At 54.5% G+C, this 18,386-nt stretch overlaps 1 protein-coding gene across 5 annotated transcripts; it reads left to right on the top strand.

Annotated features, from left to right (window-relative positions):
* The first annotated feature begins 319 nt into the window (after positions 1-319).
* On the top strand, positions 320-17,048 carry Stx2 (syntaxin 2). Of its 5 annotated transcripts, XM_010604274.2 has the most exons (10): positions 320-394; positions 2,699-2,798; positions 5,576-5,650; positions 6,218-6,291; positions 7,458-7,566; positions 8,026-8,099; positions 8,180-8,317; positions 9,836-9,946; positions 13,248-13,370; positions 16,202-16,277. In XM_010604274.2, the coding sequence occupies exons 1-9, from the start codon at positions 374-376 to the stop codon at positions 13,326-13,328; spliced, it is 783 nt and encodes a 260-aa protein (XP_010602576.1). In that variant the 5' UTR covers positions 320-373; the 3' UTR covers positions 13,329-13,370; positions 16,202-16,277. The 5 variants fall into 5 exon arrangements, with proteins under 5 accessions (XP_010602576.1, XP_010602577.1, XP_010602580.1 ...); XM_010604275.3 differs by lacking the exon at positions 13,248-13,370 and having other exon boundaries at positions 16,202-17,048; XM_010604278.2 differs by lacking the exon at positions 5,576-5,650.
* Positions 17,049-18,386: the final 1,338 nt, after the last annotated feature.

Raw genomic sequence — 18,386 nt, 5'->3', positions numbered from 1 at the left:
TCCAGGGCCCTGTGCCCTCGGGGAGGGCAGTGGTGGGGGCAGCATTTCGGCCCTGTATAGGAAAAACAGAGGTGCAGCTCGGCAGTTTCGCTTCTCCAGGATCGCGTGGCCTGTGTCTCCTGGGTTTTCCTCCTGCCCCCTCTGCTGTCCTGGGTCCCGCTGGGGTGACACTGTCCGGGGTGACGTCCTGGGTGCGGCCCGGGGGAGGCTGTCACAATGCTGCTGAGCTCAGTCCCGACTGCTGGTGTCGCAGCTCACCACATGCACCTGGGTAAGAATTTAAGAATCTGAATGTGACATTTTGTATTTTCTATTTCAGTGTAGGAAGAATGACGAAGAGGACACGGCGGTGGTTGTGGAAAAGGACCACTTTATGGATGAACTCTTCCATCAGGTAGGTTCTTTGGGAGGCCGAGCTGACCGTGCGGGTCTCACATGCTGCTGTGAAGCACATTGTGGCCCAGGGTGACCACGGTCACAGTGCCCGGTGCCCTGGAGGCCATCGGTGCATGTGGGAGGGACGTGGGCACCTGGCAATGCACCCCTCAGCCTGTGCGACTGCAGTCAGCAGTTGCTGTCTGGGGAGGAAGCTCTCTGGGCTGTGTGTGCCTCAGGGTTCAGCTGACCCTGAGTGTGGAGGGCCAGAGGCTGCCCTGGGGGCTGCGGGCCTGGGCTGCTGCTGTCCTTGCTGTGCCTGTGCCCGGTGGCCCCTCCTCCATCCAGGAGCAGCCACCTGGAGGTCAGTGAAGATTTGGTCTTCACCCTGGCTCTGGATGCCAGCTCTCCCAGCCGCGTCCTTGTGAAGACTTCTTATTTCATGAGAGCCCCAGCGCTGTGTGGTTGTATTGATAGATGGTGGTGGGGCCATCAAGTCCACGCTGAGCTGCTGTAAGTCTGTTTTTTTGTTTTTTTTTGCTTTGTTTTTTTTTTTTTGAGACAAGGTATCCCTGTGCAGCCAGGCTGGCCTTGAACTCATGGTGACCCTCCTGCCTGAGCCTCCCAAGTGCTCCCCCATGCCCAGCTGAGAGTCTGTTTTTGCTGAGTGTCTGAGACACATGCAAAGCCCTTGTGCTGCAGACAGCTGAGTGTGGTGGGCCTCATTCGGATGCCAGTATATGCTCAGGCTTTTGTTCAGTAGTCGTTCTGCAGTTTATTTTTGTGAAATGGCTTCTTAGAGAAAATTTTTAGGAAATGGCATTCAGATCTAAATATTGTGCTGAACGATATGGACAGTGACAGTATTAGGGAAAGCCCGAATCAGTGCCCTGGGTCTGCATTTTGAGCCGATTCAAAGGCACGGCGCAGGTCAGGAAGGGGAGCAGATGAATGCCAGCTTTCCCATGCTCCCTGCGATGCTTGGAGCCACGTCACATGGCGCAGTGCACTGGCCCTGCCATCCCCATGGTGCCCGCTCTGGGTTGGAGCCACTTGGGGCCCCTGCTGCCTAGACGTTAGCCTTGTGTGTGGGACTCCCGGGGACCAAGGGCCCTGCTGCTCCCCAGCACACGCACCCCCAGACGGCCCTTCACAGTGGTGTCATCAGATGCACCCTGAAATGCAACTGCCCTGAATCCAGAGCCTGCGACTCTGTTCAGCCTTCATGGTGCCAGCAGAACCCTGAGGAGCATGGGTTTTACAGGGCTGCTCCCATGCGTTGGGAGGATGGAAGTGTAATGTGAAGTGTGAGTGCAGACAGCTGGCCTGCTGCCCACTGCCCACTACCCGCTGCCTGCCTCCGGCTGCGCTACATTGGGTTTGCCTTCAGCACCCCACTTCCCAGCGTGCTCCGGGTCTTGCGCAGGCCCTGTGAAGAGGGCCATGTGGGCAGAGCTGTGCCATGGTCATGCTAAGGCACGGGGCTTGCTCCATGTCTCCGAGGTGTGGGTGCTGGTCAGGCAGCCCTGCCCAGTGTGGTGCCTGAAGCCTCGGCCCCTTCCTTCTTTTCCAGCCTCAGCCTCCTCCATCTTGGGTCCCTTGTCTCGGGCTGGCCGGATGCCCCAGGGTCATTTCCTGCGTGGGTCCTCGTCACACCTGCAGTGACCTCCCAGGCTGCAGGGTTGGGATGTGGATGTGCATGGTGGGCAGTGGGTGGTGAGTGCGCTTAAGGTGCTCTGGCAGGGGGACCGGCTGGGCTCTGTCCTGAGGTCCTATCATTGTCTCTGCGGGGATGTTTGTGACTGTATCGGGAACGTGGGACCCAGGATGATCGCCCATCTGAGCCCTGTGTTTGGTCACAGCGCAGTTTCTCTCCTGCGAGGCAGCACTGTGGTTCCAGGGCATCTTCTGGGGCCGCTCCCCAGCCTCCCCAGTGATGTTCGAAGGTGCTCATGGCGAGCACGGTGTGTTCTGAAGCCAGTGGCAGTGGCCAGAGGAAAGGAGGACCCAGGATGGGCCAGCCTCATGCGGCATGTGGCTGGCGTGTCCTTGGCTGTGCTCATGTCGTAGTAGGGCTGCCCTGGTGCTGAGGACAGGTGCGTCTCCTTGGCACCATCTTCAGTGCGGTTTGGGCCTGGCTGGGGGTTGCTGAACATCCTGTTAGGACTGCTGGCCAGGACCGGCTGATGCTCACCAAGGTTGGGAAGTCAGCCATGATGCGGCTCCAGGTGTCACGGGGAGCATGGGAAAGGTGGTGTTCATCTGCTCCCCTTCCTGACCTGCGCTGTGCTTGCTGCACTCTGATGACTGCTGCCTCTCCCAGGTGGAGGAGATCAGAAACAGCACAGCTAAGATCACGCAGTACGTTGAGGATGTGAAGAAGAACCATAGCATCATTCTGTCTGCACCCAACCCGGAAGGAAGTAAGCTGGGGCTGTGGAGTGGGTCTGTCTGTGTGTTTCCCTGTCTGTGTGTTTGTGTGTGTGTGTGTGTGTGTGTGTGTGTGTGTGTGTGTGTGTCTGTCTGTCTGTCTGTCGGACCATCTGTCTGTCTCTGTGTCTGCCCATCTGTCCATCTGTACTCTGTGCATCTGTCCATGTGAGTTGGTCCATCTGTGTGTATTATGTGTCTGTCCATCTGTGTGTGTCCGTCTGTGTGCCTGTTTGCCCGTGTGCCTGGCTTTGTGGCTATGGACAGCGTGGATCTCTGTCCTCACTTCACCCCGCAGGAGTGGGCCTTGCAGGATGTTCTCAGGCTGCCTGAGTGGCCCCAATGCACAGCCCGGGGGGCCTGGTGTGCAAGGCCCCTGAGAACATGCTCACGGCCTTGCAGCAGCCAGGCATGCAGGGGTTGGGCCTGCGGTCTGTGTGGTGTCTGGGGCGTGGGTGAACTGGACAGCAGTGTAAGGGTGAGGTCAGCTGGGCTCTGTGGTCCGGGGGAGCTTTGGTGGAGCACGCGTATGCTTTGGGGGAGTGTGAGCAAACCCATGTGTGGGTGTGATGAGTGCAGCGGGCTCTGCAGGGCGTGGATCTGCACGCAGGCCTCGGGGCCCCATGTGTTCTGCGGGAGAATCATTGGTGGCGACTTGCAGTCTCCTCGTTCTGCCCTTTCTCACAGTGCTCTGCTGAGCCGCGTGGCCACACCTGTCCTCCTCATCTTCCTTCTGGGACAGGTGATGTTTGATGCTGCAGGAAGCAGCTCCTGCCTCCCACCTCGTTCCTGAATACTCGTGGGCAGGGTCCAGAGATTTTGTACATCAATGTTGGCTGAGCTCCTCACCCTGCCAATGAGTCCCTCCAGTCCTTTCTCCTTCGGTACTGAGCTTCCCCTCTGGGGCTGACTGTTCATTGCCGCTGCCTCCATTCACTGATGCCACCCTGTGTGGGCAGAGGGGGAGGGTACTCGTGCCCAGTCTTAGAGAAAAGGCACAGCTGAGGCTCTGAATTCTGTACAATGAAAAAATAAGCAGCTGGAGGGGTTCAAGGGGAGAAGGGCATCTAAAATGCTAACGTTTTACCCAGAGGGTAAAAGGCTGCGTCTAGGCCCTGCTCTGACATAGAACCGTTTCACAGAATGAGCTCGTGGTCATCTCCCCAGTGCCCTGCGTGGCCCTGCCCCCTGTGGCCCTGCCTGCCCTGTGTGGGCTTCTCTGTTGTCACATCCCTTCCTGGAGAGCCACCGCGTCCACCCGCTGCCTGCAGTCCTAGAACCCCCACAGCAAAGGCACATTTAACCCATCCAGTCTGGGGTTTCAGACATGTATTTGCCCACCATCCAGTGCTTTGCATAACATCTTAATTCCTAGGGAAATTTAATTGGGATAAATGTCTTTTGAGGAGTTTCTATCCAGAACAGCCTTCTGCCCAGTGAGAGTGGACAGCTGTCCTGTGGTAAACGGAGAGCTGTTGCTGTTTCACAGCAGCCCTTCTTGGCCTGGAGTGCAGCTGCCACGTTCTCTCCGTGAACCATGGAGTGGGAGGTGGGCCCAGTGGCGTGCTCAGCTGCTCCCCCAGTGGTAGCCCGGGGACGAGGGCCCCGGATGGGCTATCCCATCTGTCCCCTCCCTGCCCTGTGTACCCAAAGAACAGGTGGCCCTGCTGGGCCCTGGTGCAGGTGGAGCAGGGATGCAGGCTCTCCCACATCAGAGGGGCCCTGCCCCGAGGTGGTGTGGGCTCTGCACCTACTTTCCCACTGAGGTCCTGGAGGGTGCTGTCCCTTGTCTTCATCCTGGAGCTGCACGGACCCTGACCCCGCAGATGGGAGAGCTGCTGTGGTGTGTGCTGGAGCGGGGCATGGGCTTCTGTGCCATCCTGGTTCCTGGACGCCAGGGTCTCCCCAGCCCTGCCCATAGGCCCAGCAGGCCCGGATGGGGCCCCACCCTTAGCTCCTACTCGGGGCCTTCCGGGCAGAAGCATCTTGAGTGGCTGCCCCTTTCTGTGCTGGGAATCAGCTGACTTCCACTTACGACGAAAACCAGAGCCTCTGAGCATGGCCTGCATGTCCCTCAGCCTCCCTGGGTGCCCTTCTGCCAGGGCTCTGCTTCACCTCCTTTGCAGCTCCTCTGTTCCTGTTCTGATTCAGGTTCCCTGTGTCCCTGCTCTCTGATCAGGCTCAAGGGCCCCAGGCGTGGTCTGCACTTCTGGCTCTTCAGGAAGCCAGTGGGGTCGTGCCATCCCATTACTGTGTGTGGCCTTTCCCCTCGACGGTGGCCCAGGTCACTGATGGCTGCAGAGCTGGGGCAGTGGCACAGGTGCCAGGCAGCTGCTGGGGGATGGCCTGGCCCCGCCTTGGCTGCCGGTGGGACGGGGATGCAGCTCTTGTCCCACCTGGGCAGGGCTGTGAGCCAGTGGAGTTCAGGTCTGTGTGTGCGGTGGGTGGGAAGAGCGGGAGCCAAGCGCTGGCTGTGGGAAGGACGGCGGGAGCGGGCAGCATGGCTGTGCAGAGTGCTGCTCTCCTGGGTTGACTGGCATCACTTAAGTTGAGTGTGTAGCTCAGATACCCTATTTTTGTTGTTTTTGTTTTTGTTTTTGTTGTTTGAGACAGGGTCTCACTTTATAGTTTAGGCTGGCCCTGAACTCATTATGTAGCTCAGGCTGGTCTCGAACTCTCAGCAATCCTCCAGTCTCTGTCTCACAAGTGCTGGCATTATAGGTGTGAGCCACCACGCCCAGCCTCAGATGCCCTATTTTAACTTTTAAAGAAATCAAAGAAGAGCTTGAAGACCTGAACAAAGAAATCAAGAAAACTGCTAACAAAATTCGGGCCAAGTTAAAGTGTAAGTTTAAAATTTAGTGTTGGGAATATCGATAATTGCTGTTTTCTTCTTTTTAGTTTTTTTATTCTCTTACATTTTCAAAAATTGTGATCATTTCAAAACAAACTCTCTGTGTGTATTCGGAAGGACTACTACACACCCAGTAAGAGGAGGCATTGCTCATTCAGTTCCCGGGCTTTCCAGTCACAGTGAATAGTTCCTCTTCATGTCATTTTGGCATCGTTAACTTGAACTATGGTTAAGTGTGCTTGTCTTGGTGTTTTGAGACAGAGTATGGCTGTGTGGCGTTCAGCTCACTGAAGCTGCCTCAAACTTGCTGCGATCCTCTGGGCCCAGCCTCCCAAGTGCTGGGATTACAAGTGTTCTCCCCCTGCCTGGGTGTTTTTTTAACTGTAGAGATTGCTCTGTGTACGTATTTATTTTGAGATGGGGTCTCACCCTGTTGCCCAGCTGGCTTTGAACTCAAGAGATCCTCCTATCTCATCTCTGATAAGAAAGGAAAGCAGTTTGAGGGCTGGCTCGAGAAACTGAGCTTTATGTGGAAACCTTTGTCCTGTTTCCTTCCAGCCATCGAGCAAAGCTTTGATCAGGATGAGAGCGGGAGCCGGACCTCCGTGGACCTTCGCATCCGCAGAACCCAGGTGTGACTCTGTGCCTGCGGTAGAGAAGCGACGTGGGGAGGCAGTCCTTTCCTTCCTGCAGACCCAGGACAGCTGCCCTGCTGTCCTGTGCGTACTCACATTTCTGACCCCTCTTGAGAGTGTAGTTCCCGGTGCTTTCTGGGCAGGGTGCTGTGTATGGGCAACAGGAGGGGGCAGGGCATTTGCTGTGTGTGGACGCCCGTAGTACAGCAAGGTCATCGTGAGGGCGAAGGCTGTGTGACTGGTGGGAGGTGAACTAGTAAACCTGCCATGGAAATCGGCATGTGGAGTCCTCGGAAAGCTGAAAATAGACATTCCGTTTGGCCCAGCTCGACCTCTCCTGTTTGCCTTCCCCAAAGAGTTAAAGACACCATGCTGTGGGGTCCGTGCGCACCCACATTTACAGCGCAGGACTCGTAACAGTTAAGTCTGGGAAGCTCCCGTGTGTCCATCACGGGTGAACAGATCAAGACAACGGGATGCCTGTGAGCAGTGGAGCACTACTCAGCCAGCAGGGATAAACCCGAGCCATTGTAGGACAACGGATGCGCTTTGAGACCACAGTAACATCCAGGGGCAAGTCAGACCCACAAGCACAAATCTCACATGGTTTTCCATACACGAGGAACTGGATGTATAAATAATTTAAAGGACAAAATGAAAGAAAGTGAGGTAGCGATGCAGGGGAACGGGCGGGAGGGAAGGGTAAGTAAAAGGGTGCAGAGGGGTCGTGCACAGTACCATTGCCCATGAGTGCAGCGTGACGTACAGCAACACAGGCCCATAATAGGCCCAGGAAAAAGCATCCGTATGCACACGAATGGCTTCCAGGCTGCCCTTGCCCACCACAGGGTACCCCGACAGTGGGGGGCACCCCAGGACTGTGTATGGCCCCAGCCCCGGAGCATGCCACACTTGCCTCCCTGGAGGCCCCATGCTGTGCTCTGAGTTCTTGCTTAACTCTGCCTCATAGACCTCTCTGGCGCCAGGTTAGGGAAGACGCGCACATGCGGTCTCAGGGCAGACGCGGCCCTAGGCCGCGCCTCTGCTCTCCCACCCAAAGGAGGCTGCGCTGGTCCCAGCCCTGGCCCAGTATACCATACTGGTACACGTTGCGCTCACGGAGGCCGAGACCATTGCACTGATGTCCCTGTGTCTGCCGCCAGCATTCTGTGCTGTCCCGGAAGTTTGTGGAGGTCATGACGGAGTACAATGAAGCCCAGACTCTGTTTCGGGAGCGGAGCAAAGGACGCATCCAGCGCCAGCTTGAGATCAGTGAGTCGGGAGGGAGGGAGGGAGGTGGGGCTAGGAGTGCATCCCCCAGGGCCCTGCTGGGAGGCCCTGACAGCAGTAACTCCATCTGTCTTGCCAGGCCTGTAGAGCTAGGCCTTTCCTAGCTTCTTTGCCCAGGAATCAATCAAACCTGCTGCTTGTTCACAGCCCTCAGCCCTGAGTGAGGGACTTGCTGTTGCTTTCCCATTCCCAGCACTGGCAGCGCAGTGGCAGGGTTGGAAGTCCCCGGTGGGTGACGGGTCCGCAGGGCAGTAGGGTGTCCTCACCCCGGCCGGAAGCCTGATGAGCTCTGAGAGCTGCTGGGCTTCTCAGCTGAGCCTGGGAGGCCGCCACCTCAGCCTGCACGGAGGAGGGGTCCTGCTGGGGCAGTGATGGCCCGTCAGCGGGTCACTGCTTGCAGCAGTGGCAGCGGGAAGGCACTGAGTGTGTCTCTGTCCGCAGCCGGAAGGACCACCACGGACGCAGAGCTGGAGGAGATGCTGGAGAGCGGGAAGCCGTCCATCTTCACTTCGGACGTGAGTGTGGGATTGGGCTCCCGCCGCGGCGACCCCACCCCACCTCGGCTCACCTGGGCCCTTTACTCTGCTTCTCCAAGATCATCTCAGACTCACACATCACCAGACAAGCGCTCAATGAGATCGAGGCTCGCCACAAGGACATCATGAAGCTGGAGACCAGCATCCGTGAGCTGCATGAGATGTTTGTGGACATGGCCATGTTCGTGGAGACGCAGGTGAGGCGGCGGCTTCGTCCCAGGCCTGTCCCACTTCGTCTGAGCTGGCACCTTGGGCCCAGCTCAGAGTTAACTGTGGCGTCGGGTGTAACCCAAGAGTGCCAGGGGCAGGCGGAGCTTCCCACGGTGGGAATGGGGCTTGTCCAGAGTCAGCCCGTTCCCACCCTGGCCTTTGAGGCCACTGTGGCCACATGGGTGCTTCCTTCTTGTGGAGTTTACAGTGGAATAGATGCGGGTTTGTGTTGGCATTTCAGGTTAGGGTAAAAAGGAGATACGAGCATGGGACATGACTACCTACCACACACGTGTGTTAACTAAGTGTGTGAACACATGTGGCAGGAACTCAGCCACGGAATGTGGTTGCCCAGAGGAAGGACGCACACTGCAGGCTCCAGTGACACTGGGCCATGGCCAGGAGCTCTTGTGGAGCAGTCACAGGAGAGAGGCTGCAGTGCTGAGCTGCCCGGGCTGGCTGGGGGTGGGAGTGGGGGCAAAGATCTGGGGCCTCCACACTGGAGCTGGCTTGGCCTGCCCAGGTCGGGGTTCATTCGGCTGACTTTGTGCCCAGACGTCATGTGGCAGCCGTCCCACTCCAGGTGGGCCCCTTGGCACGTTGGCACCAGCAGGCTTTCTGCAGGCGGTGTCCATCTATGCTATGCTGGCCCAGGTGGTGCTGGCCAGGGTGTCTGCTGGCAGAGATCGGGCGGCCTGGCTGGGCCTCCCGCCTGGGCAGCGTGAAGAGTGGGGGCTGGGTCGGCTAATGGCTAAGTCACAGGAGGCGGCCTGGGGAGCCAGCTACGCAGGAGAGCAGGTTGATTTTGTAATTACCAAAGGTTTTGGCAGATGCTACATCTCTTGGTTGTCCCCTCCCATGCCAAGGTTTCCATGTGCATAGCTTGGCTCCTGTCTCCCTCGAGAGGTGCACGTAGAGCAGCTCACTGTGTCTGCGGGCAGGGTTGGCAGGAGGGACCTCTGTGCCTATCAGTCACCTGTCCGTCCTCCTTCACGGCTGTCCTCTTTGCTGCTGCAGACTTTGTCTCCTGGTGCACAGAGCCCAGGTAACGCACTCTGCGCTCCTCTACCTCCTCTTCCTCCTCCACCTCCTGCTTGGAGCCTCCAGAAGCCCACCCACCTCTGTCCACCCCTCATCCATGGACACCAGGCAGTTGCTGCACAGAGCTTACTGACACATTAAGGAAGTAGTGCTGGTTTGCCCCTGTAAAAGCTGTCCTCCTTGGTGTGCAATGTTTTGTGTGGTCGTGGAACATTCATCTGCCCAGTGTTGGCTGCCTCCATCCCAGTGCTTGCCTGGGAGACGCCCCAGTAGAGCATGTGTCCGAGCCCGCCCATCCGCCTGTGTCCGTGTCGAGATCACATTCAGTCCATCGCGTGGTGCATTTCCGATGTCTCACCCTACACCTGGCTGCGAGTGTGAGCTCCACCATGACATCCTGTCTGCATACACCGTGTCCCAGCTCCTGCGAAAGTGGCTGCTAAGGCCGGTCCTTTTGTTTTCAGGGTGAAATGATCAATAACATAGAGAAGAACGTCATAAACGCCACAGACTATGTGGAGCACGCCAAGGAGGAGACGAAGAAGGCCATCCGGTACCAGAGCAAAGCCAGGAGGGTGAGTGGCTGGGAAGTGCGAGTGTTTTCTCTCCATGTTTTGCATTGTTAGACACCAGTGCCAGATGGAAATGTAGCCCATAGCCCAGAAGTAAAAATTCCTTCAATAAATGTTATTTTAAAACTGAAACAGTTCTTTTTTCAAAGAATCATAAAAGTGTATCAGGCAAATTGAACGTAACCTATTTTGTGGTGAGTCAGAAATCCCTTCCCAGCTTCCGGGCAGTGCTGTCTCCCTTTCCAGTCTGGCTGAGCTTGGCAGGCTGAGTTCTGTTTCTGGTCATTACCAGGAGGGGCACAAAGCCACTGGCTCGGGGATCCCCCCCGAACTTGTTGGTCACTGTGCTGTGTGTTAGCGCTTACGTGGGCTAGGCTGTCCGTGGCTTCTGTGGTCTAGAGAGACAGAAATGTCTCTGAGCTGTGAGCCTGGTGCCCTACCCAGTGCCCTCCCATGGCATCCACTGGGACGGAATGGAGCCCCTTCTGCTGACCCAGGCTCTCTGGCCTGGGTACTAGGGGAGGTAGTAATATTCCCACCTGAATCCCAAAGGTGTTAACATCACACCATCTCAATGAATGCTCTCCCGAAAGACCATGAGCCTACAAAACCACATCCTACCTGGCAGGAGAACTGAGAGACTGAGTCTGTGCCAGGTGTGGGGGCCAGGTGGGGGGCCTGTGATCCCAGCACGTGGGAGGCTGAGGTGGGAGGATTGCAAGTTTGAGCCCAGCCTGGACAACTTATCGACTTAGCGAGAGCCTGTCTCAAAGTAAAAAGTAAAAAAGGACTGGGGATGCAGCTCTGTGTGAAGAACTAGTATTGTCAGAATGGCCACATTACCAAAACCAATTTATAGGTTTTCCACAATCCCAACAAAATGCCAATAGCATTCTTCACAACTAGAAAAATTTTAAAATTCATATGGAACCAGAGGAGACCCCAAATAGCAAAAGCAATCCAGCAACAAGAGCAGAACAAGTGGCCTCACAATACCAGATTTTAAGTTGTATTGCAAAGCTGCTGTGAAGGAAACAGTGAGGCACTGACACAAAAATAGGTGTGGGTCAGTGGATCAGGGTAGAGAATGTGGAAATAGCCCCTGGCACACGCAGATGTTTGCACTCTGACCAAAGGGCTAAAAAGTTCCCTGGGAGGAAGACAGCCCCTTTAATAAGTGTGCTGGGAAAACGGTCTTTTTCTTGTGCAGAAGATTGAACTTAGACCCTTACCTCTCACTATGCACTGAACGAAAAGCAAAATGGATCACAGACCCAGAAACTAAAACAGAAACATGAAATCTGATTGGAGAAAATAAGAGGGAATACTCTTGAAGACTTAGGCGCAGGCTGAGACTTTCTGAGCAGGACCCCAGTTGCATAAGAAGTAACAAGCAATCCGCAGTGGGTTTTACCATGTGGACTGCTCCAACAGCTTGCTCCGGCCTCGGTACGTACACACACTGTCCTGAGGCCACTCAGGCAGGCACTGTCTGAAGCAGTCAATTCTTGTACTGAATAAGTTTGATAAAATCGATTTTATATTTTCTGTTTTATTATCTTATGAAAATTAATGAAAAAATATGCAACTTTTGACCATCCTGTATTTAAATAATTTACAGGACTAGTAAGTGGTTGGTTAAAAGCTTCTACATTGCAAAGGAAACAACAATAGAATGAAGAGACAACCTGCAGAATGGAAAGAATTTGCCAGCTACTCCTCAGAAGAATAATGTCTAGAATATACAGAGCATTTAAAAGATTAGACCTCCCAAAATAAAAGACCCCATCAAAAAATGGGCAGCTTGAAAGAACAGATGTTTCTCAGGAGTACAGATGGCCAATAAATCGATGAATAAAATGGTCAGTATCACTGACCATGAGGAACGAAAATTAAAATAGCCCTGAGATTCTGCCTGCTGTAGCTGTATCTCGATGGCTGCATCTGCACTGCTGTATCTCAGCTGTGTCCTAGATGGAGCTTTTCAGAGGGGCTGGATTTGATGCTGGGATTAAGGGTACCTGCCCTTGGTGTGAGTGCTGCCCACCCTGAGGGCCTACAGCCTGGATAGAAGATAAGGGATGGAAAGAGGAAAGAGGGCTGCAGTGATGCTTCTTGTCACTTGCTGTGTGTTGCCTCTGCCTGCCCTGCTCTGCCATGGACTGTTCTCCTCTGTTTTGCCCCTCTGCCCCTCCCTCCACCCGCCTTGGAGCCATGGCCTCTGAGTCAGGACTATGAACCAAAACCTCTAGGAACTATGAGCTAAATAAACCTTTCCTTTAACTTTGGGTGTTGGGTATTTAGTCTCAGCCATGAGAAAAATAACTAAGACACCATCTTTGTCCTGAAGGAATGACTATCACCAAGAGATCAAATAACAACAAATGCTGGTGAGGCTGTGGGGAAAAAAAGGACCCTTCTTCACTGTTGATGGGATGTGAACTATGGCAACCTCAATGGAGATCTGTGTGGAGAGTCCGCAGTAAACTAAAAATAGAAATTCCACTGGACCCAGCTGTTCGCCTACTAGGTGTCTTCCAGAAAGCGTCACGGTCATCCCGTATGGGGGTCCACGCACGCCTGTTTGTAGCACCTCAACTCACAATAGCTGCACCTTGGAAGTGGTCTATATATCCACCCTGAGATAAAACTTGTATTTTTATATAATGCAGTACCTCTTTCTTCACAAAGAGGCACAAGTATGAATCACCATGGGAAAATGGATGCACCTCAAGACCGTAATCAGTGAGATAAATCAGACACCAAACTTGGACACCCCATGGTCTGTCTTATACGAGAAAGCCCAAGTATAAATGATTTAAAGGGTACAATAAAAGTTAGATCACAGGAAACAGGGAGACGGACATTTTACAAATGGTCAGGGGCTCTAGAGCCTGAGGAGGGTAAGTGAAAGGGATTAAGGTTCCATGTGTGCGTGTCACAGTTCCCCAAGAGGAATGATACGTCACGGGGTAGCATTTAATGTGCATTATGTGTACTAAATAAAAGAAAGAAAAAAGACAGAAGACAGGGACTTTGCCGCCAGAGAGTGCTCACTGCCAGGGTTGCTGGGCCACCTGCCTCAGCACCTGGACTAACATTCAGGGCATGACCGGAGCCCAGCAGCATCTGTGCAGTGCCGTGTCCCACAGGCTCAGCCCTGGCATCTGGCTCACACATGAATCACTCTTTGAAAACTCAGAGTCTCTCAGGGACCCAGCAGCTGTCTCAGGTTGTGGGTTTGGCAATGCGATGTGAGGGGTGTCTGGTGCTGTGGCATAATCAACTTGCTTTTCTTTGACAGAAAAAGTGGATAATTGTGGCCGTGTCGGTGGTGCTCGTGGCGGTGCTGGCACTAATCATCGGCTTGTCAGTGGGCAAATGAGGTGTGGATGCGCGGGATGCCTGCCTGTTTGCCAGGGCAGCAGTAAGTAACTAACCAGCTAATCTCCTTACAAGCTTCCGCGGTGGCCGGTGCTCATGTGTGCTGACTTTAATATTCTAAAGACCATAAAGCCTGTCTGCTGAGCTGTGTGGTGTCCTCTGCTGACACATCTGTGAGGGAGCACAGGCCAGTGGCCTCCCGTGGGCCCTCGGTGGCCATGGGCTGTGTCACCTGCACACAGCGGGCCTGGTTCTGCGCTATGCCAGGGAAGACGAAGCTGATGCCACTAACATTGCAGTTCAGGCTTTCATTGTCACTTCCAGAAGCTTTGCAGCAACTGAAAGGTGTTATTTTGTAAAATGTACTGGTGCAAGATTTTTGCTGTGGCACTGAAGAGTGGAACCGATGAAAACCAGTGCCTGAAAGCAGAATTCTTCATCTGACGTTTCTACACGGCAGGTCTGTCTTGTTTAAAACCCTGCCCTTGTCAGCACGGAAGCTGTTTGGTTGGAGCTTGGCTCCAGCTGGCCCTGAAACTCACGGTCTTCAGTTTACCCAGTGTCGCTGTGGTGCCCTGAGGGAGCCCTGCCTGCTCCCGGGCTCCTGGTCTCCCGCTGTTTTCCCTGATTTGGGGGTTGTCCTTCTGCACTGCCGTGAGTCAGTGCCCTGGAGTGGGAGGCCCCTGGATGCCACTGTGACAAGTGTGCAGGGTACCCGCTCCCGTGAACTGGGGCACAGGCTGGCTCGTGGGCTCCCCAGTACCACACAGGCCTGGTGTCATAACTGCTTGGGGCTTATTTTCTAGTGCTGGGGTTTGAACCTAGGACCTTAGCACTGATCTGACTCACCCACCTTTTTTTAGTTTTTTATTTAGTATTTTATTTATTTATTTATTTTGGTACTGGGGATCAAACTTGGTCCTTGCGCTTGTGAAGCAGGTGGCGGAACCACTGAGCTAAATCTCTGGCCCTTTAGTATTTATTTTAGTATTTTTTATTTAGTACTTATTCACTTTAGCATTTTACTTAGGGAGACAGCATCTCCCTAAAGGTGCCCAGGCTGGCTAGAGCTCGCCGTCCTCTGCCTCAGTCTCCTCAGCTGCTGAGATCACAGAACTGCGCCACCACACCTGGCCGGGTTTCTTCCTACATGTGAACAGCACATGTCAGAGGTGGTGGCATTGAGCAGATGAGGCTTCACGGCTTGTGTGCGACTGACACGCATGGGCCACAGAGGGCTGCTGCCCTGGTGCTGGCCATGCTGCCCACCTCCCTCCTGGGGGAAGGGCTCCGTCACTGTTTGAGTGGGGCTGGTGTCTGTGTGTGTGTACAGGCCTCCTTCCTCTTAGCTCTGCTGCAGAATGGCATATGTGATTTTTCTGTACTAACTGGTCCTCTCAGCATTCCCGCATCCTCTCTGAATTGCCTCCTCTGTATTGGTCCATGCAGTGCGGCTGCACCAGAGCTGAGGTTCTGGCCTGAGGTGGGCCCAGTGAGATGCCATGCGGCATTGGCCTGACAGAAGGAGGCTCCTCAGGGGGCCCTGAGTGCGGGCAGGTCCCCACCAGGCTCCCAGGACATGCTCTGAGGTCTCTGGTTGGCTCTGTGGGGTCACTGTGCCCCTCGGGCCCTAAGGGGCAGGCTGGACCCTTCTTGTGGTCAGGGCCCCACAGTGGCCTGCAGCGGGGTCAGGGGACAGGCCAGAGACAGATACCAGCTGTGGCGGATGATGGTTCCCACAGGCAGGCACCCTCTGTCACCTTCCCGAGGAGCCACGGGAGTGGTCACTCAACTCACAAGTGGCTGGGAGCAGGCAGGACGCCTGGGCTCCTGTCCTCTCTGTGCTGTGTGTCCTGCTGTTGGGGGCCGCATGGCAGAGGACACATCTACAGCCCAGGTGCATGGCCACTGTCACCACAACAGGTGCGAACTAGAGCTGCATACAGAGTGGGGTGGGCTAGGGGACTGGTTGGGGGCCCAGCTGCCCCTGAGCCAGGGGTGGGACAAGGTCATCAGAGGGCCAGGTGGCCCCCAGGGGACACAGCGTGGGCAGACAGTGGCTGCCAGGCTCTCATGGACTCTGGAGCGGGGACATTGTAGGGTGGGTCCCCAGGGCCATGCCCCAGCTCGCTGCTGCCGCTGCCTGGGAACCCGCAGCTCCTGCTGCAGGCAGCATTTCCTTTGTTGTTGGTATTGTTACTGTTTTTTGCCCCCTTTCGTTCTTTTTTTGGTACTGGGGATCAAACTCAGGACTTTGATCTTGTGAGGAAGGCGGCAGAACCACTGAGCTGAATCCCTTGCCCTATTACTGTTTTTGCGGTGCTGGAGACAGCGTGACACATCCCGTGGCTGTGACCGAGGAGCAGAGCTGCTTTCACCAACCGCACAGCCACCCTGCTTCTCCCTCCTGTGTCCCTTCCCTCAGCCGAGTTTCCTGAGGAGACCGTGGCTTCAAATTGTGGGAGGGTTTCTGAGGGTGCTGGCTTTCCAAAGAGAGGAAGAACGGAAGCTAAACGCTGCCCTGTGCTCAGCTGCCGCTGTGTGGAGGGCTGCTCCGCCATGTGGTGCCCAGCAGGTGGACGCACCGGGAGCAGCTCACAGGGCTGAAAGAGGTGCTGTCAAGGAGTCCTGGGTGTCCGGGTCAGGCACGGTATCAGGACGCACACGCTGCAGTGGCCCGAGGTGAATCGGTGCTGCATTTCTAACGTCCACGTCCAGCTCTTCCTGCTCGGTCGTGGAGGCCCACTGTCCCCAGGTGACCAGGACTTGTGTGGTTTCCTAGTCTCAAATTTCAGAAGGCCAATGTTAGGAAATGAGGCTGCTGATCACTTTCCTCTGATACATTGCAAATTCATGTTTCTCTTTATCTTGCAGAAAATGATGTTCATTATTATTTGTGTAATTATTTTGCTTGTGATCCTTGGAGTAATCCTCACAGCAACGTTGTCATAGCAACCACATCCCAGAGCTCATCATGGAGTCGAAGACCACGCCCTTCTCAGGCCACGCCCCTGAGCACCTTCCGGGTCCTGCGCCAACTTCGGATGGAAACCAGGAGCTAGCTTCCAGGCTGGGGGAGCCTGGTGGGTGTCTGGGGTGTGGACTTGGGCCCCATGTGCCGAATCCGCGATGGCCTGAGCCCGGGAGCCCCGCAGAGGCCCGCAGCTGCCTGGGCATCAGGAAGCACTGACGATTTCAGTTGGTGAAGCTGCCCAGTGTTAAAACCTGCAGGTGTAATAGGGTGCGGCTGTGAGGCTGTGAGACCCTGCGCGGTCGAGCCGCAGCTGACGCCTGCTAATCAAGAGACTTGTATCACGTGTCATCTGTGTGTGTCTGGCTTGCGGAAATAATTTTTATTCCAACACAGCTGTTTTGTACAATATCTGTAATTTTAAATGTGTATAAATTAATTGTGTAATGTACTGACATATTCGCTCCATTCGGTATGGGAAGAGCTGGCTCGTGCAGGAGCGAGGCTGCGCCCCCGTGTGGGCTTCTCCAGAGCTGGCTGCTCACAGTTCACCGCCTGGGGGCCTCGGGGCTCTGCGCCCTCCCCCTGCCTGCTGTGGATGCTGACCGAACAAGGCCCGCCTGCTCCGGTGAAGTCCTCATTTCGTCCTTTTTCCTTACCCCTGATAATAAATAACTAGTTACTGCGCCGCAAAGATGATGGTTTCTTCCTCGCTCATTAAAAATAAGGGTTGTGGCTGGGCGTGGCGGCACCTCCTTGTACTCCCAGCACCCTGGGAGGCAGAGGCAGGAGGATCACAAGTTTGAGCCCAACCTGGGCAATGTAGTGACTTAGCAAGACCTTGTCTCAAGCAAAAAGGCTGGGGGTGGCTCCGTGAGAAGGCCCTGGGCTCACACCTAGTACCACAACGACAAAGGTTGTGTTTCTCTGTATACACTGACAAAGTGAATTCAAGGTGGTGGTGGAGGGCGGTTTGTGGTCTCTGAACCTGAGGAAGTTATTTCTAGTTGTTAAGGAATTCTTAGAAACTTAAACTGTTCTGCAGCTCTCAAGTGTTCTTACCTATTTAATATTCTGCTGAGCTCTAAAATTTAATTCCCAGTTGGGGTGGCATCACAAGTATGTGGTCCCAGCACTCTGGAGGCTGAGGCAGGAAGATCACAAGTTCAAAGCCAGCCTAGACTACATAGCAAGACCCTGTCTCAAATATAGAATAACCCCAAACAAAAAACAAACAAAACAAAACAAAACAAAAAACCTAAATTCCCAAGAATTAAGAACGTATGATGCTTAAACATTTTTATTGCTTGTTGATGTTTTGGGTATAATCATGGTGATTTAGGCTTATGGATAGGATCTGCCTGAGAGTCAGCCCCTGGCCATGGTTAAGTAGTCACTTGGAGGCCATCAGTGTCGCTGGCTCTCAGCTCCCTCCTGTGCATGGGCCCAGGGCTGGGTCTCGATCCTGTTGGGCGTGACATGGATGTGCTGAGCCAGCCCCTGGGTCTGCAGGATGCTGGGCAGCATGGACTGTGTTCTTGTCCCTGGCGCCTGTTCACACACGCTGTGGCTTGTCTTCCCAGGCCCAGTGATGTGGCTGTGGGGCCGTCGCCTTGTCCTGCCCGGTCGCCCCCACACATCCCAGAGGGCAGTGGTGGCCGCAGTGTCTGAGTCCCATCCACATCTCCACTGTGCTCAGAATCAGATCCCAGACTCACTGTCACGGTAATCGTGCTTCAGATTCTTGGTGTTTGCATTAAAAATGTTCCCGGAGGAATGAAAAAGCAACTGGGTCTGTCTCGTCACTTTGGAGGCATTTCTGGGGACAGTTCGCCATCCATCCATCCAGTAACAAACTGTTCTGGTGAGAGTTACTCTCCCCTGTGGTGGTTATACAGAATAATGCAAATGGATAATTTTAGATTTTTCCATAAAATTAGTATTCCTTTTTGGTACTGATACATCTGTGGTACATCAGTGAATTCTGAGCTACATCTGGGCCTTTTTTTTATTTTAAATTTTGAGACAGGACCTCACTAAGTTGCTCAGGCTGGCCTTGAGCTCTCGATCCTCTGCCTCAGCCTTCCC

The sequence above is a fragment of the Fukomys damarensis genome, unplaced genomic scaffold (assembly GCF_012274545.1).
Source record: "Fukomys damarensis isolate Sample0158 unplaced genomic scaffold, DMR_v1.0_HiC HiC_scaffold_12, whole genome shotgun sequence".
In the NCBI taxonomy this organism is placed as follows: Eukaryota; Metazoa; Chordata; class Mammalia; order Rodentia; family Bathyergidae; genus Fukomys; species Fukomys damarensis.
The sequence above is the reverse complement of the archived record's forward strand: the minus strand, read 5'-3'. Positions and strand labels throughout refer to the sequence as shown.

Excerpts from the sequence above, each read along its gene's own strand:
- Stx2 (XM_010604274.2), top strand. The coding sequence starts at position 374 with ATGGATGAACTCTTCCATCAG. Across the intron at positions 6,292-7,457 it reads TTCGCATCCGCAGAACCCAG|CATTCTGTGCTGTCCCGGAA; the intron begins GTGTGACTCTGT and ends GTCTGCCGCCAG. Across the intron at positions 7,567-8,025 it reads CCAGCGCCAGCTTGAGATCA|CCGGAAGGACCACCACGGAC; the intron begins GTGAGTCGGGAG and ends CTCTGTCCGCAG.